The sequence below is a fragment of the Heterodontus francisci genome, chromosome 13 (assembly GCF_036365525.1).
Source record: "Heterodontus francisci isolate sHetFra1 chromosome 13, sHetFra1.hap1, whole genome shotgun sequence".
NCBI lineage: Eukaryota > Metazoa > Chordata > Chondrichthyes > Heterodontiformes > Heterodontidae > Heterodontus > Heterodontus francisci.
The window spans coordinates 660,236-675,839 of NC_090383.1; the positions used below are offsets into that span (position 1 = coordinate 660,236).

The 15,604-nt window shown below is 51.4% G+C and overlaps 1 protein-coding gene across 7 annotated transcripts in view; it reads right to left on the reverse strand.

The window, feature by feature from the left end:
• Positions 1 to 15,604, reverse strand: part of LOC137376165 (utrophin-like) — a 904,611-nt gene that overhangs the window by 592,046 nt on the left and 296,961 nt on the right. For 6 of the 7 annotated variants that reach the window (XM_068044198.1, XM_068044197.1, XM_068044199.1 and 3 more), the window contains 3 exons: positions 13,242 to 13,421; positions 9,822 to 9,950; positions 1,968 to 2,138 (listed from right to left, as the gene is read on the reverse strand). In XM_068044198.1, coding sequence (XP_067900299.1) covers positions 1,968 to 2,138; positions 9,822 to 9,950; positions 13,242 to 13,421 — 480 coding nt within the window. The remainder of the gene's footprint in view (positions 1 to 1,967; positions 2,139 to 9,821; positions 9,951 to 13,241; positions 13,422 to 15,604) is intronic. The other variant, XM_068044200.1, reaches the window with a different exon arrangement.

Sequence of the window (15,604 nt, forward strand, 5' to 3'; positions counted from 1 at the left end):
ATAGAAGAAAGGTTGTAGAGATAAGCCAGGGAACTACAGACCAGTGAGTTTCACGTCAGTGGTAGGGAAACTATTGGAGAAAATTCTGAGGGAGAGAATCTATCTCCACTTGGAGAGGCAAAATTTGATTAGGAATAGTCAGCATGGCTTTGTCAGAGGGAGGTCATGCCTAACAAATTTGATTGAATTTTTTGAGCATGTGACCAAGTGTGTAGATGAGGGTAGTGCAGTTGATGTAGTTTACATGGATTTCAGCAAAGCCTTTGACAAGGTCCCACATGGGAGACTTATCAAGAAAGCAAATGCACATGGGATACAGGGTAACTTGATAAGGTGGATTAAAAAAAGGCTTAGCTGTCGGAGACAGAGAGTGATGACAGACGGCTGTTTTAGTGACTGGAAGCCAGTGTCCAGTGGTGTACCACAGGGATCTGTGCTGGGTCCCCTATTGTTTGTCATTTATATAAACGACATAGATGACTATGTGGGGGGTAGGATCAGTAAGTACGCGGATGACACAAAGATTGGCCGAGTGGTTAACAGTGAGGTGGAGTGTCTTAGGTTACAGGAAGATATAGACGGGATGGTCAAATGGGCAGAAAAGTGGCAGATGGAGTTCAACGCTGAAAAGCGTGAGGTGATACACTTTGGAAGGAGTAATGTGACACGGAAGTATTCAAGGAATGGCCTGACACTGGGAACAAAGGGACCTTGGTGTGTTTATCCATAGATCTCTGAAGGCAGAAGGGCAGATTAATAGGGTGGTGAAAAAGGCATATGGGACACTTGCCTTTATCAATCGAGGCATAGATTACAAAAGCAGGGAGGTCATGTTGGAGTTGTACAGAGCTTTGGTAAGGCCACAGCTGGAGTACTGTGTGCAATCCTGGTCGCCACATTATAGGAAGGATGAGATTACACTGGAGGGGGTGCAGAGACGATTCACCAGGATGTTGCCTGGGATGGAACATTTAAGCTATGAAGAGAGGTTGGATCGGCTTGGATTGTTTTCGCTGGAGCAGAGAAGACTGAGTGGTGACCTGATCGAGGTGTACAGGATTATGAGGGGCATGGACAGGGTGGATAGGGAGCAACTGTTCCCCTTAGTTGAAGAATCAGTTATGAGGAGTCACAAATTTAAGGTGAGGGGCGGGAGGTTTAAGGGGGATTTGAGGAAGAACATTTTTTCCCCAGAGGGTGGTGACGGTCTGGAATGCCGTGCCTGGGAGGGTGGTAGAGGCAGGTTGCCTCACATCCTTTAAAAAGTACCTGGATGAGCACTTGGCACGTCATAACATTCAAGGCTATGGGCCAAGTGCTGGCAAATGGGATTAGGTAGACAGGTCAGGTGTCTTTAATGCATTGGTGCAGACTCGATGGGCCGAAGGGCCTCTTCTGCACTGTATTATTCTGTGATTCTGTGATAGAAAAATTGTGAAAGCCAATGTGATCAGGACACAATATGTTTGAGGGCCAAGGGTCGTCTTGCTCATACTGCTGCCTAACGTTACACAACTCGATCACTCTGGGCTTTCTGGATAGAACCCACTTGCAAAAGCAGGTATTCCAGGAACCTTAGTCAGACAAGTGTTTTCCAAAGTTACGGCTTGCTATGAAGCCAGTCTAAAATGTTCACTGGGGTGACGCATTACTAAGCAGACCCAACCTTGCAACTTCTGGTCAGGTCAGACAACTTGCGCTTTGAAAAAAATGGCAAAAAATTAATTTTATGGCAATAAGTTCTCTCTTCAACAATATCAAGTGGGCAAGTACCTTGAATAAACAATACTCAGTCTAGACTTTTCTTCCATTTTAATGAAAGATGGATATGTGTTGAACAGACTGTTGTACTTGATTTGAAATTACAATTCCTTTCAAAGCATCCACAGACAACTAAATTTGTCTTAAATGCTGTATTTTTTAAAAGACTGTTCTCAGCCAGTAACTGTGCTTTTCCACCCACTCACTTTTGCTGATGTGATGTGCTCAGAAATTTTCTCAACATTGCGATTCAATTCAATGAGCTTTGGCTCCACCACTTCACGGCACATGGCACCATTATTGTTCATGAGGGAAACAGCTTGGTCACGTACATCATCAACTTGCAAGCTGACTCCATCCAATTCAGACTGAAAACGCTGCAAAAAATAGTTTCACCAATTACAATATTCAAATTTTTGAAGAGCACCGTCATAGATCTATAGAAACCACATGAACAAAGCATTCAGTATTTACCAACATTACAATAATTATTAAGACAGTTATAAAGTTATATGAACTCGTATATGTTCCATTACATTACTAACTTCCTAGTAAACACAGACTCATGGAACTTTCTGATCGCTTTGAAGAGTTGGAGAGGAAATTCTCAAAACCTTGTCTGAAATTGGCCAGTTTTCATTGCCAGTTTTACTGAACGTCCCCTACTCAGAGTTAGCATCACTTTGTCTGATGAAACATGGTGCATGAGGTTCACAATCCAATGCTTCAAGTGAGCATGAATGGGCCTGATGGTCTTTTCTTACATTATTTTCTTAAGTGTAGCACAGTGCCTATCAAAATCTGAGATGCGGTCATCACAGCATGGGCAAACATAACAAACAAAATCACAATTTTTTTGGGTGAGAGGGGAATGTTAGCCAGGACATCAGGGCAATTCTCCTGCTCTTCAACAAAGAGGACCAAAGGATCTTTCAGGTCCACCCTAGCAATTCGACGGGGCCTCAATTTAACACCTCAGACAAAAGCAGCATATCCAAGAATGCAGCACTCCTTCAATAAGACACTGAAATGTCAGCCTAAATTATGTGTTCAAGTTCTGAAGTGGAACTTGAATGCATGGCCTTCTCTGATGTGACAGTACCACCAACTGAGCCAAGCAGGCACTATTCTACTCTAAGTGCCATCAAAGTACTTGGTCTTTCTCTCAGTCCTGCTGCATGTAAGATTACACTACGGTTTGCAGACTCATTTTTTTTTTAAATTCATTCATGGGATGTGGTGTCATAGACAAGGCCAGCATTTATTGCCCATCCCTAACTGCCCTTGAGAAGGTGGTGGTGATCTGCCCTCTTGAACTATTAAGAGTCCATGTGGTATTGGGACGGACTTCCAAGATTTTTACCCAGTAACCATGAAGGATCGAGGACACATTTCCAAGTCAGTATGTTGAGTGACTCGGAGGGAAACTTGCAAGTGGTAGTGTTCCTATGTGCCTGCTGTCCTTGGTTTTCTAGGTGGTAGAGATCCCGGGTTTGGAAGGTACTGTTGAAGGAGCCTTGCAGAGTTGCTACAGTGCATCATGTAGATGGTACAGACTGCTGCCACTGTGTGCCAGTGGTGGAGGGAGTGATGTTTAAGTGGTTAATGGGGTGCAGATCAAGTCGGCTGTTTTGTTCTTGATGGTGTCGAGTTTCTTGAGTGTTGTTGGAACTGCACTCATTCAGGCAAGTATTTAATCATATTCCATTCTGACTTGCGCCTGATAGAAGGTAGACAAGCTTTAGGAAGTCAGGACAGGCTTTGGGAAGTGAGGAGGCGAATTTCTCCCCGCAAAATTCCCAGCCTCTGACCTACTCTTGTAACCACAGTATTTGTATGGCTGGTCCAGTTAATTTTCTGGTCAATGCTAACCACTGCCTGCCATCAGCTGCACCTCACTCCTCTTACCATCCTCCCTAATCAAGTCATGCAAATCAATTCTTAAGCCTTTTCCCTCAAAGTTTTCAAACTGGATCCCTTTGTCAACATCACAGACTTCTGGTTTCCAGTTAAATTTACTTTAGTATTCAATTCTGACAAGAGCTCAATTGGCCAAGAATCCCATAAAAATTGCTTGAGATTCAAAGGGAGTCAATTAGGAAAAAAGTCTGCCCTTTACACATAATAGCAGTCAGAACATTCATGATGTATTTTATTTGTCCATACTGATGACTTTAACGCTGCGGCTGGCCTGGCTGGAGACTGAGCAGTTATAGCTGAGGAGAGAGCCTCCAGCAAAATCACCAACAAAAACATCTGCAAAACAGCTATAGTGACATCACAACCAAGAAAGGAGACAATTGGTGAGTAACTGTTAAGTGTCTCTAGTTAATAGTCTAGAAAGCAAAGACATGGCAGGGAACCTCTGCCCCATGGAATGCATATCCTGCGCCATGTAGGATATACTGGACACTTCTCGTGGACTGAACAACCAGATATGGATGAAATATGCAAGTTAGAGCAGCTCGAGCTATGGGTTTCGGAACTTGAGCGTCAGCTGGAGTCACTATGGGGCATCCGCGAGGCTGACAGCTTCGTGGATAGTATGTTTCTGGAGGGGATTACCCCCCGCAGCTTAAAAATGTGCAGACAGAGAGGAAATGGGTGACTGCCGGAAGGACAAGGAGGGCAGGGCAGGGATCCCATGAGTGCATCGCGCACTCTAACACTAGTGAATACTAGAGAGAGTGATGGTTCCTGGGGAAGCGGAGGCAAAAGCAAGTCCACAGCACCATAGGTGGCTCAGCTGCACAGGACAGGAGGAAGAGGAGTGGAAGAGTCACAGAGTTATTGAGCACATAAACAGGCCCATCGTGTCTGTGCCGGCCATCAAGCCCCTAACTATTATAATCCCATTTTCCAGCACTTGGCCCGTAGCCTTGTATGATATGACGTTTCAAGTACTCATCTAAATACTTCTTAATTGTTGTGAGGGCTCATGCCTCTGCCACCCCTTTAGGCAACAGCAGTAGGGGATTCAATAGTGAGGGGAACAGGCAGGTACATCTGCAGCCGTGACTCCAGGATGGGATGATGCCTCTCTGGTGCCAGGATCAAGGATGTCACTGCGCAGCTCCAGGACATTGAGGGGGGAGAGTGAACAGCTAGAGGTCATGGCCCATATCTGAACCAATGACAGACAGAAAGATGGACGAGGTCCTACAGGCAGAGTTCAGGGAGCTAGGAGAGCGATTGAAAAGCAGGACTTCAAAAGGTAGCAATCTCCAGATTATTCCCTGTACCACGTGTGAGTACAGAAATAGTAATAGAGAGACAGGGGGGGGGGGGGGGGAGAGAGAGACAGGGGGGGGGGGGGGAAGAGAGACAGGGGGGGGGGGGAAGAGAGACGGGGGGGGGGGGGAAGAGAGACAGGGGGGGGGGGGAAGAGAGACAGGGGGGGGGGGGGAAGAGAGACGGGGGGGGGGGAAGAGAGACGGGGGGGGGGGAAGAGAGACGGGGGGGGGGAAGAGAGACGGGGGGGGGGGAAGAGAGACGGGGGGGGGGAGAGAGACGGGGGGGGGAGAGAGACAGGGGGGGGGGGAGAGAGACGGGGGGGGGGAGAGAGACGGGGGGGGGGGGAGAGAGACGGGGGGGGGGGAGAGAGACGGGGGGGGGGGGGAGAGAGACGGGGGGGGGGGAGAGAGACGGGGGGGGGGGGAGAGAGACGGGGGGGGGGGAAGAGAGACAGGGGGGGGGGGGGGAAGAGAGACGGGGGGGGGGGGAGAGAGACCGGGGGGGGGGGGGGGGGAAGAGAGACGGGGGGGGGGGGGGGGGGGAGAGAGACGGGGGGGGGGGGGGGGGGGGGGAGAGAGACAGGGGGGGGGGGAGAGAGAGACAGGGGGGGGGGGAAGAGAGACGGGGGGGGGGAAGAGAGACAGGGGGGGGGGGGAAGAGAGACAGGGGGGGGGGGGAAGAGAGACAGGGGGGGGGGGGGAAGAGAGAAGGGGGGGGGGGGGGGAGAGAGACGGTGGGGGGGGGGGGGGGGGGAGAGAGACGGTGGGGGGGGGGGGGGGGGAGAGAGACGGGGGGGGGGGGGAGAGAGAGACAGGGGGGGGGGGAGAGAGAGACAGGGGGGGGGGGAGAGAGAGACAGGGGGGGGGGGGAAGAGAGACGGGGGGGGGGGAAGAGAGACAGGGGGGGGGGGGAAGAGAGACGGGGGGGGGGGGGGGAAGAGAGACAGGGGGGGGGGGAAGAGAGACAGGGGGGGGGGAAGAGAGACAGGGGGGGGGGAAGAGAGACAGGGGGGGGGGAAGAGAGACGGGGGCGGGGGAGAGACGGGGGGGGGGAGAGAGACGGGGGGGGGGGAGAGAGACGGGGGGGGGGAGAGAGACGGGGGGGGGGAGAGAGACGGGGGGGGGGGAGAGAGACGGGGGGGGGGAGAGAGACGGGGGGGGGGGAGAGAGACGGGGGGGGGGAGAGAGACGGGGGGGGGGGAGAGAGACGGGGGGGGGGGAGAGAGACGGGGGGGGGGGAGAGAGACGGGGGGGGGGAGAGAGACGGGGGGGGGGGGGGGGAGAGAGACGGGGGGGGGGGGGGGGAGAGAGACGGGGGGGGGGGGGGGGGAGAGAGACGGGGGGGGGGGGGGGGGAGAGAGACGGGGGGGGGGGGGGGGAAGAGAGACGGGGGGGGGGGGGGAGAGAGACGGGGGGGGGGGGGGAGAGAGACGGGGGGGGGGGGGGGGGAGAGAGACCGGGGGGGGGGAGAGAGACGGGGGGGGGGGGGGGGGGGGGGGGGGGGAGAGGGGAGAGAGACGGGGGGGGGGGGGGGGAGAGAGACGGGGGGGGGGGGGAGAGAGACGGTGGGGGGGAGAGAGACGGTGGGGGGGAGAGAGACGGTGGGGGGAGAGAGACGGTGGGGGGGAGAGAGACGGTGGGGGGGAGAGAGACGGTGGGGGGGGGGAGAGAGACGGGGGGGGGGAGAGAGACGGGGGGGGGGAGAGAGACGGGGGGGGGGAGAGAGACGGGGGGGGGGGGAGAGAGACGGGGGGGGGGGGGAGAGAGACGGGGGGGGGGGAGAGAGACGGGGGGGGGGGGGGGAGAGAGACGGGGGGGGGGGGGGAGAGAGACGGGGGGGGGGGAGAGAGACGGGGGGGGGGGGAGAGAGACGGGGGGGGGGGGGAGAGAGACGGGGGGGGGGGGAGAGAGACGGGGGGGGGGGGAGAGAGACGGGGGGGGGGGGGGGAGAGAGACGGGGGGGGGGGGGAGAGAGACGGGGGGGGGGAGAGAGACGGGGGGGGGGGGGAGAGAGACGGGGGGGGGGGGGGAGAGAGACGGGGGTAGGGGGGGGGGAGGAGGGGACGGGGGGGGGGAGAGAGACGGGGGGGGGGAGAGAGACGGGGGGGGGAGAGAGACGGGGGGGGGGAGAGAGACGGGGGGGGGAGAGAGACGGGGGGGGGAGAGAGGAGACGGGGGGGGGGAGAGAGACGGGGGGGGGGAGAGACGGGGGGGGGAGAGAGACGGGGGGGGGGAGAGAGACGGGGGGGGGGAGAGAGACGGGGGGGGGGAGAGAGACGGGGGGGGGGAGAGAGACGGGGGGGGGAGAGAGACGGGGGGGGGGAGAGAGACGGGGGGGGGGAGAGAGACGGGGGGGGGGAGAGAGACGGGGGGGGGGGAGAGAGACGGGGGGGGGAGAGAGACGGGGGGGGGAGAGAGACGGGGGGGGGGGAGAGAGACGGGGGGGGGGAGAGAGACAGGGGGGGGAGAGAGACAGGGGGGGAGAGAGACAGGGGGGGAGAGAGACAGGGGGGGAGAGAGACAGGGGGGGAGAGAGACAGGGGGGGAGAGAGACAGGGGGGGAGAGAGACAGGGGGGGGAGAGAGACAGGGGGGGGAGAGAGACAGGGGGGGGAGAGAGACAGGGGGGGGAGAGAGACAGGGGGGGGAGAGAGACAGGGGGGGGAGAGAGACAGGGGGGGGAGAGAGACAGGGGGGGGAGAGAGACAGGGGGGGGAGAGAGACAGGGGGGGGAGAGAGACAGGGGGGGAGAGAGACAGGGGGGGGAGAGAGACAGGGGGGGGAGAGAGACAGGGGGGGGAGAGAGACAGGGGGGGGAGAGAGACAGGGGGGGGAGAGAGACAGGGGGGGGAGAGAGACAGGGGGGGGAGAGAGACAGGGGGGGGAGAGAGACAGGGGGGGGAGAGAGACAGGGGGGGAGAGAGACAGGGGGGGGAGAGAGACAGGGGGGGGAGAGAGACAGGGGGGGGAGAGAGACAGGGGGGGAGAGAGACAGGGGGGGGAGAGAGACAGGGGGGGGAGAGAGACAGGGGGGGGAGAGAGACAGGGGGGGGAGAGAGACAGGGGGGGGAGAGAGACAGGGGGGGGAGAGAGACAGGGGGGGAGAGAGACAGGGGGGAGAGAGACAGGGGGAGAGACAGGGGGGGAGACAGGGGGGGGAGACAGGGGGGGGAGACAGGGGGGGGAGACAGGGGGGGAGACAGGGGGGGGAGACAGGGGGGGGAGACAGGGGGGGGAGACAGGGGGGGGAGACAGGGGGGGGAGACAGGGGGGGGAGACAGGGGGGGGAGACAGGGGGGGGAGACAGGGGGGGGAGACAGGGGGGGGAGACAGGGGGGGGAGACAGGGGGGGGAGACAGGGGGGGGAGACAGGGGGGGGAGACAGGGGGGGGAGACAGGGGGGGAGACAGGGGGGGAGACAGGGGGGGGAGAGAGAGGGGGGGAGAGAGAGGGGGGGAGAGAGAGGGGGGGAGAGAGAGGGGGGGAGAGAGGGGGGGAGAGAGAGAGGGGGAGAGAGAGGGGGGGAGAGAGAGGGGAAGGGGGAGGGAAAAGGGGGAGGGGGAAGGGGGAGGGGGGAGGGGGAGGGGGAGGGGGAGGGGGAGGGGGAGGGGGCGGGGGAGGGGGCGGGGGAGGGGGGAGGGGGAGAGTGGGGTAAGGGGGAGGGGGAGTGGGGTAAGGGGGAGGGGGAGTGGGGTAAGGGGGAGGGGGAGAGTGGGGTAAGGGGGAGGGGGAGAGTGGGGTAAGGGGGAGGGGGAGAGTGGGGTAAGGGGGAGGGGAGAGTGGGGTAAGGGGGAGGGGGAGAGTGGGGTAAGGGGGAGGGGGAGAGTGGGGTAAGGGGGAGGGGGAGAGTGGGGTAAGGGGGAGGGGGAGAGTGGGGTAAGGGGGAGGGGGAGAGTGGGAGGGGGAGGGGGAGAGTGGGAGGGGGAGAGTGGGGGAAGGGGGAGAGTGGGGGAAGGGGGAGAGTGGGGGAAGGGGGAGAGTGGGGGAAGGGGGAGAGGGAGAGTGGGGTAAGGGGGAGGGGGAGAGTGCGAGGGGGAGAGTGGGAGAGTGGGAGGGGGAGAGTGGGAGGGGGAGAGTGGGAGGGGGAGAGTGGGAGGGGGAGAGTGGGGGAAGGGGGAGGGGGAGAGTGGGGGAAGGGGGAGGGGGAGAGAGGGGGAAGGGGGAGGGGGAGAGAGGGGGAAGGGGGAGGGGGAGAGATATACAAGATTTAGAGGGGATTCAAGGGGAAGTCTTTTCCCTATGAAGTTTTTTCCCTATGAAGTTGAACTTTACTTAACAGTGTTAAAAAGGAAGAAAGAAAATGGAGGTCTGTTTCCTGATGCGGGCCTATACACAAAGAGGACTAGAGAAAGGCAGAAAAGACCAACACAGTTCAGGTACAGCACAATCTCAAAGTTACAGTATTCCTATGGCTTTAGTTATTGACTGGCCACCTATTCACTTGTCTGCAAGGACTGAACATAACATGAATACTGTTACAAATATTTATTATCGTTTGGGCCTTTCTCAATCTTTTTACCCAAACATGGCCCATTATCTGTTGCTAATTTCTCTGACCAGGAGAACCATGCACTTTTGTGTCCTTGCCTCATTATGAGGTTTCTTTCTGATGCCACTGCCTTGAAAAAAGCAGCAACACAGAAGGACTTACACCAAGATGAGGGGTGAAATGCGTGACTTTGATGGCTTTTTAGTGCCTCATGTGTTTCAAGAGGTTTTCCTCTTTACATGACCATCATAACATTTGTATGAGAGAACATATCTTGGAGAAGGCTTTTAAGATGCAAATTTCCCCACTGAGAAATCCACCACATCTGTAATTTTTTACCTCAAGTAATTCTTCCCTTTCATTATCTGACTTTTTATCTATCTCGTCTAGCAGAATTTCAGTTTGATACAGCCAGGTGCTAATGTGTGCAACATTCTGATCGAAGCTTTCCATCTTGTTCTGATGATCCTACAAAGAAAGAAATTACAAAAACAGTCCAGAACTCCAGTGTGAAAATTGCTTTAGTGCTTTTATCCATACAGGAAGTGAATCATTATAATGCAGAAAGCAACAGGACGCCAACAACACATACAGGTGCCAGATTTCCAGCATCTGCAGTATTTTGCTTTTACTATAATAACATTTCCTTATTTGTTTAATTTCCATATAATTATTGGAAACATGACAGGGGGAACTTAAAAAAACATTTTCACGGAGAACCATTAGAACATGGAATGCTTTACACAAATGGTTACCAAGGCAGGAATATAATTTCAGAGGGAACTGGATAAGACAACAGAAAAATATAAAACGATATCGGGAGTACCATTTTAAATGAGAAATTAGTTACTGACACAGCAGGAGACACTTATACCATTACTACATAATAATAAAAGCAAAATATTGCAGATACTGGAAATCCAAAATAAAAACAAGAAATGCTGGAAATACTCAGCAGGTCTGGCAGCATCTGTGGAGAGAGAAGCAGAGTTAACGTTTCAGGTCAGTGACCCTTCATCAGAACTGGCAGATATTAGAAATGTAAAAGGTTATAAACAAGTAAAGTGGGGGTGGGGAAAGAGATAACAAAAGAGGTGTTGATAGGACAAGGTCACAGAGAATAACTGACCAGAAGGTCATGGAACAAAGGCAAACGATACGTTAGTGGTGTGCTGAAAGACAAAGCGTTAGTACAGAGAGGGTGTTAATAGAGTGTAAAGCACAAAGCACTCCAAACACAAACATTAAAAAAAACAGTGGGTAGGCACAATAGAAACAAACTAAACAAACTAAAAAAATTAAAATAAAACAAATAAAAAAGAAAAATAACTAAACATAAAAAGGGTAGCCAGTCATGCTCTGAAATTATTGAACTCAATGTTCAGTCCAGCAGGCTGTAGCATGCCTAATCTGTAAATGAGATGCAATGTCTCGAGCTTGCGTTGATGTACCATTACAATAGGAAGGAGGACAGATTGCAGCAAGAAAAGGTATTGAATGCCATTCTGAAACCATGCCAAGTTTTTCCGAAGAAGGGTCACTGACCCGAAACGTTAACTCTGCTTCTCTTTTCACAGATGCTGCCAGACCTGCTGAGTGGTTCCAGCATTTCTTTTTTTTATTTCAGATTTCCAGCATCCACAGTATTTTGCTTTTATTTTCCTTTATGTGCTTGTTTCTCACTATATCCAACTAATAAATTTTTCCTTTATAGAGTAGAGGTTGCTCATTTTCAGAGCAATGCGTGGTGATCAAAGGATGAATTCTTATTATGTTAAAAGCTATATTTTAGGCCTATTTGCTGTAAACATAAACATTATATATACATAAGCGCAATGTACAGAACAGAGTTGGAATATTGCATGCAGTTCTGGACATCCCATTATAAGGATGCTAGACCTATGGAAAAGGGTACAGTGAAGATTCATCAGAATAATAGCAGAGATGAGAGATTACAAAGACGCTAATATTGGTGCTTTTCTCACTGTAACCAAGTTAAGAGGGATTTAATAGATACTTTGAGAGAGTAAGGAGTGAAAGATTGTTGCCTCTGGTTGGTGAATAAGTAAGAATGAGGCACAATGTGAGGATTATCACTCGGATGGAAGGGAAGTTAGAAGAAATGCTTTCACACCAAGGGGTTGTTAGAATAAGGAATGCTTTACCACAAAGGGCTATGAGGCAGAGACTATTAACAGCATGTAAAAGTGAATTGGTTAAGTGTTTGAAAAGAAAACAGGAACAAACAGGGATATGAGATTAAGTTAAGAGCCAGCAACAATTGGCCTCATCCTGTACTGTAATTTCTATGATTATCTGATTTCATTAGGAATAATGCATTTATCTTAACTCTAATTTAAAAAAGCAACTCTAATGTAGAAATGTAATCAAATATGCAGACTGATGTGTATTTCTATTTTATCCAGAGGTTTAGCGCTGCATATCTTGAGCAAACATACTTAAATGAATACAAGGCAATATCGGCATATAACTGTGTAAACTTTAATCTTTTAAAAAAAATACAATGGGATTTTTGGCTCAATCTGAACCCTCTGCCCCCAAAGTTCCTACATTACAACAGTAACTACACTTCAAAAAGTACCTAATTGGCTGTAGACTATTGTGGGATGACCTGAGGTCGTGAAAGGCATTATATAAAGTCTTTCTTTTCTTTCCCCATAGTTGATTGTTGTTATGACTGTTAGTAGCTTCAGTTCTTTTAGGTTTCCAGAGTTCGAAAGGCATCGATGACTCCTTTCATGACTGACATAAACTTGGTTCTGCCACTCTGAGGTACTGATATCAAAGCAGTTTACAGTGAACAGGCAAGAGGTCAACAGCTCCACTTTGTGGTTGGATACTGCACTATTGCAGGAAACGCATACCTCTTTCAGATTCAAAGATCATAATCATATCAAGCAATTTGAAAATATTACATGTTTGCAATAGGCATTAGTCATCCTGAAACACCCACTCATCTGACTGACAATCTAAAGAGGAACCCCTACAGGTTGTATTCACACAGCTGGACTTATAGCCTCCAGTAATCATGCCATCCTTACTGTAAATTACTGTCCAAGTATTCCAGTATTAACGCAATGCACAATGCGGACAGTCAAACAAACAATAAGCTCCGAAGTTCCAAAGAAGGGTCACTGACCCGAAACGTTAACTCTGCTTCTCTTTCCACAGATGCTGCCAGACCTGCTGAGAGGTTCCAGCATTTCTTGTTTTTATTAAACATAAGCTGGCTTCCAATAAGACTGAACTGATTCATGCTATTTTGTCAGACTTGGTTGTTGTGACCAGTTAACCACTTGCTATGACATTTATTTTTTAATTTATTTATTTAGAGATACAGCACTGAAACAGACCTTTCGGCCCACCGAGTCTGTGCCGACCAACAACCACCCATTTATACTAATCCTACATTAATCCCATACTCCTTACCACATCCCCACCTTCCCTCAATTCTCCTACTACCTACGTACACTAGGGTCAATTTACAATGGCCAATTTCCCTATCACCCTGCAAGTCTTTGGCTGTGGGAGGAAACCGGAGCACCCAGCGGAAACCCAAGCGGTCACAGGGAGAACTTGCAAACTCCGCACAGGCAGTACCCAGAACTGAACCCGGGTCGCTGGAGCGGTGAGGCTGCGGTGCTAACCACTGCGCCGCCCAACATTACCTATCAGCAGTCTGTCACAGCATCACTGTGCCAAAGTTACCTATCAATCACATGCTCTTGCATTACTTACCAGCAATCTGTCACACCACCCCTGTGCCAGAGTGTGGACCCTGTTCCAACCGGTGTTCAGTGTGCACAGGTTATCCTCCAGAACACGGTCAGTGCCTTCTACCAGACCATGCAGTGCAGCACTACTTTCAGTGATACTACCTAGTTCAGCTTTCCTCACTTCCAATTCTTTCAGAATTAGCTGTAAATAAAAATGTTACTTACTCTTAATAAACAAACTCAATGATTGCATAAACAACTGACCATCCCCCTTTAAACAGGAAGGCTAGGATTGGAATTAGGCAAATAGCCCATCAAAACCTGACATATGACCTTCCAAATCTGCGACCTCTACCACCTAGAAGGATGCATGGGAACACCATCTGCAAGTTCCCCTCCAAGCCACACACCATACTGACTTGGAAATATGTCGCCGTTCCTTCACTGTCACTGGGCCGAAAACTTGTAACTCCCTTCCTAACAGCACTGTGGGCGTACCTACACCTCATGGAGTGCACGGTTCAAGGCGGTAGCTCACCAGCACCTTCTGAAGAGCAACTGGAGATGGACAACAAATGCTGGCCTTGCCTGCGACACTCACATCCCAGGAATGAATTAAAAAAAAATATTCTCGTATGGTCCTGTGATAAAGATTTGAATTGAACATGACAAGTCACCATCCTAGAACTAAGGTTATGCCTGTGTGGCTGTTTGCTCAGCCATGTCACCTACAATATATTGCACTTTATTTACAATCAACACCAAGCTTCTTATTGATGCACATTACTGGCCTGCTTTCTTGGATCATCTGATACCTTGTAAACTGGTCACAGGAGACATGCCAAGTGAGATCATGAGTGGGAAAAGAAATGGTGTTATGTGCCCTCATGCCAGGGTAAATATCTTAGAAAAAAGCTTTAAGGTACCTTTTAGTGAAGGTTTTGGAAGGGTACAAACTTTAATGATCGCTTTCTTCACCTTTCAGATACCAACTACTCCAAAGCAATCACTTCAAACATCTTCACCACTGGCTCAAGGGTCTGAATGGCCTAGTCCTGTTCCTATGCTCTGCCATCACAGACAAAATGCTCAGCGAGCAACTCCTACAGTGAAGCATTTGGTGACGTGCAGTGGAAGGAGGCTCATGTACTGCAGAAACACCAGTATGGATCTGTGGGCCGAATGGCCTATTTCTGCGATGTAAATACATTGTAACATCACCCAAAGTTGCCCATTCTCCCTCCTTTCCCAGCAGCTGGATTTACAATGCTGCTAGGTTGATTACCCATCCTTTACCCAAGAACAGAATGTGCCATAGGGAGATAGGAGCATTAGGAACAGGAGGAAGACATTCAGCCCCTTGTGCCTGTTCTGCCATTCAATCAGCTCATGGCTGATCTGTAACTTAACTCCATAATGAAGAAGTGCTGATTTCACTCCTGAAAAGGCAGTCTGTAAATCACAGAATAGAATCAGAGAATGGTCACAGCACAGAAGGAGGCCATTCAGCCCATCGTGTCCATACCGGCTCTCGGCAAGAGCAACTCAGCTGGTCCCACTCCCCCACCTATTCCCCTTAGCCTTGCAAATTTTTTCTCTTCAGATAATTATCCAATTCCCTATTGAAAGCCACAACTGAATCTGCCTCCATCACACATCACACTATACAAAAGCAAAGGCGACAGAGGATACTGCAACAACCACAGGGGCATCTCATTCCTTAGCATCCTGGGGAAGGCCTTTGCTCGGGTCATACTTAAAAGACTCCATCTACTTGCCGATTAAGTGTACCCGAAAGCACAATGGGGTTTCCATGCCAGCAGATCTACAGTTTCTCCCTATCTACTTTGTCCAGACCACTCACAATTTTGAACACCTCTATCAAATCCCCTCTTAATCTTCTCTACTCCAAGAACAGCCCCAGCTTCTTCAATCTATCCACATAACTGAAGTTCCTCATCCCTGGAACCATTTTTATGAATCTTTTCTGCACCCTCTCTAATGCCTTCCTAAAGTGTGGTGTCCAGAACTGGACACAATACTTCAGTTGAGGCTGAACCAGTGTTTTATAAAGGTTCATCATAACTTCCTTGCTTTTGTACTTTATGCCTCTATTTATAAAGCCCAGGATCCCATATGCTTTATTAACCGCTGTCTCAACCTGCCCTGCCACCTTCAATCGGTCTTTCTGCTACTGGACCCCCTTTAGAATTGTACCCTTTATCTTATATTGCCTCTGCTCATTTATCCTACCAAAATGAACCACTTCACACTTCTCTGCATTAAATATCATCTGTCACTTGTCTGTCCTTCACCAGCCTGTCTATGGCCTCTTGAAGTTTATCACTATCCTCCTCACAGTTCACAAGTTTTGTATCATCCGCA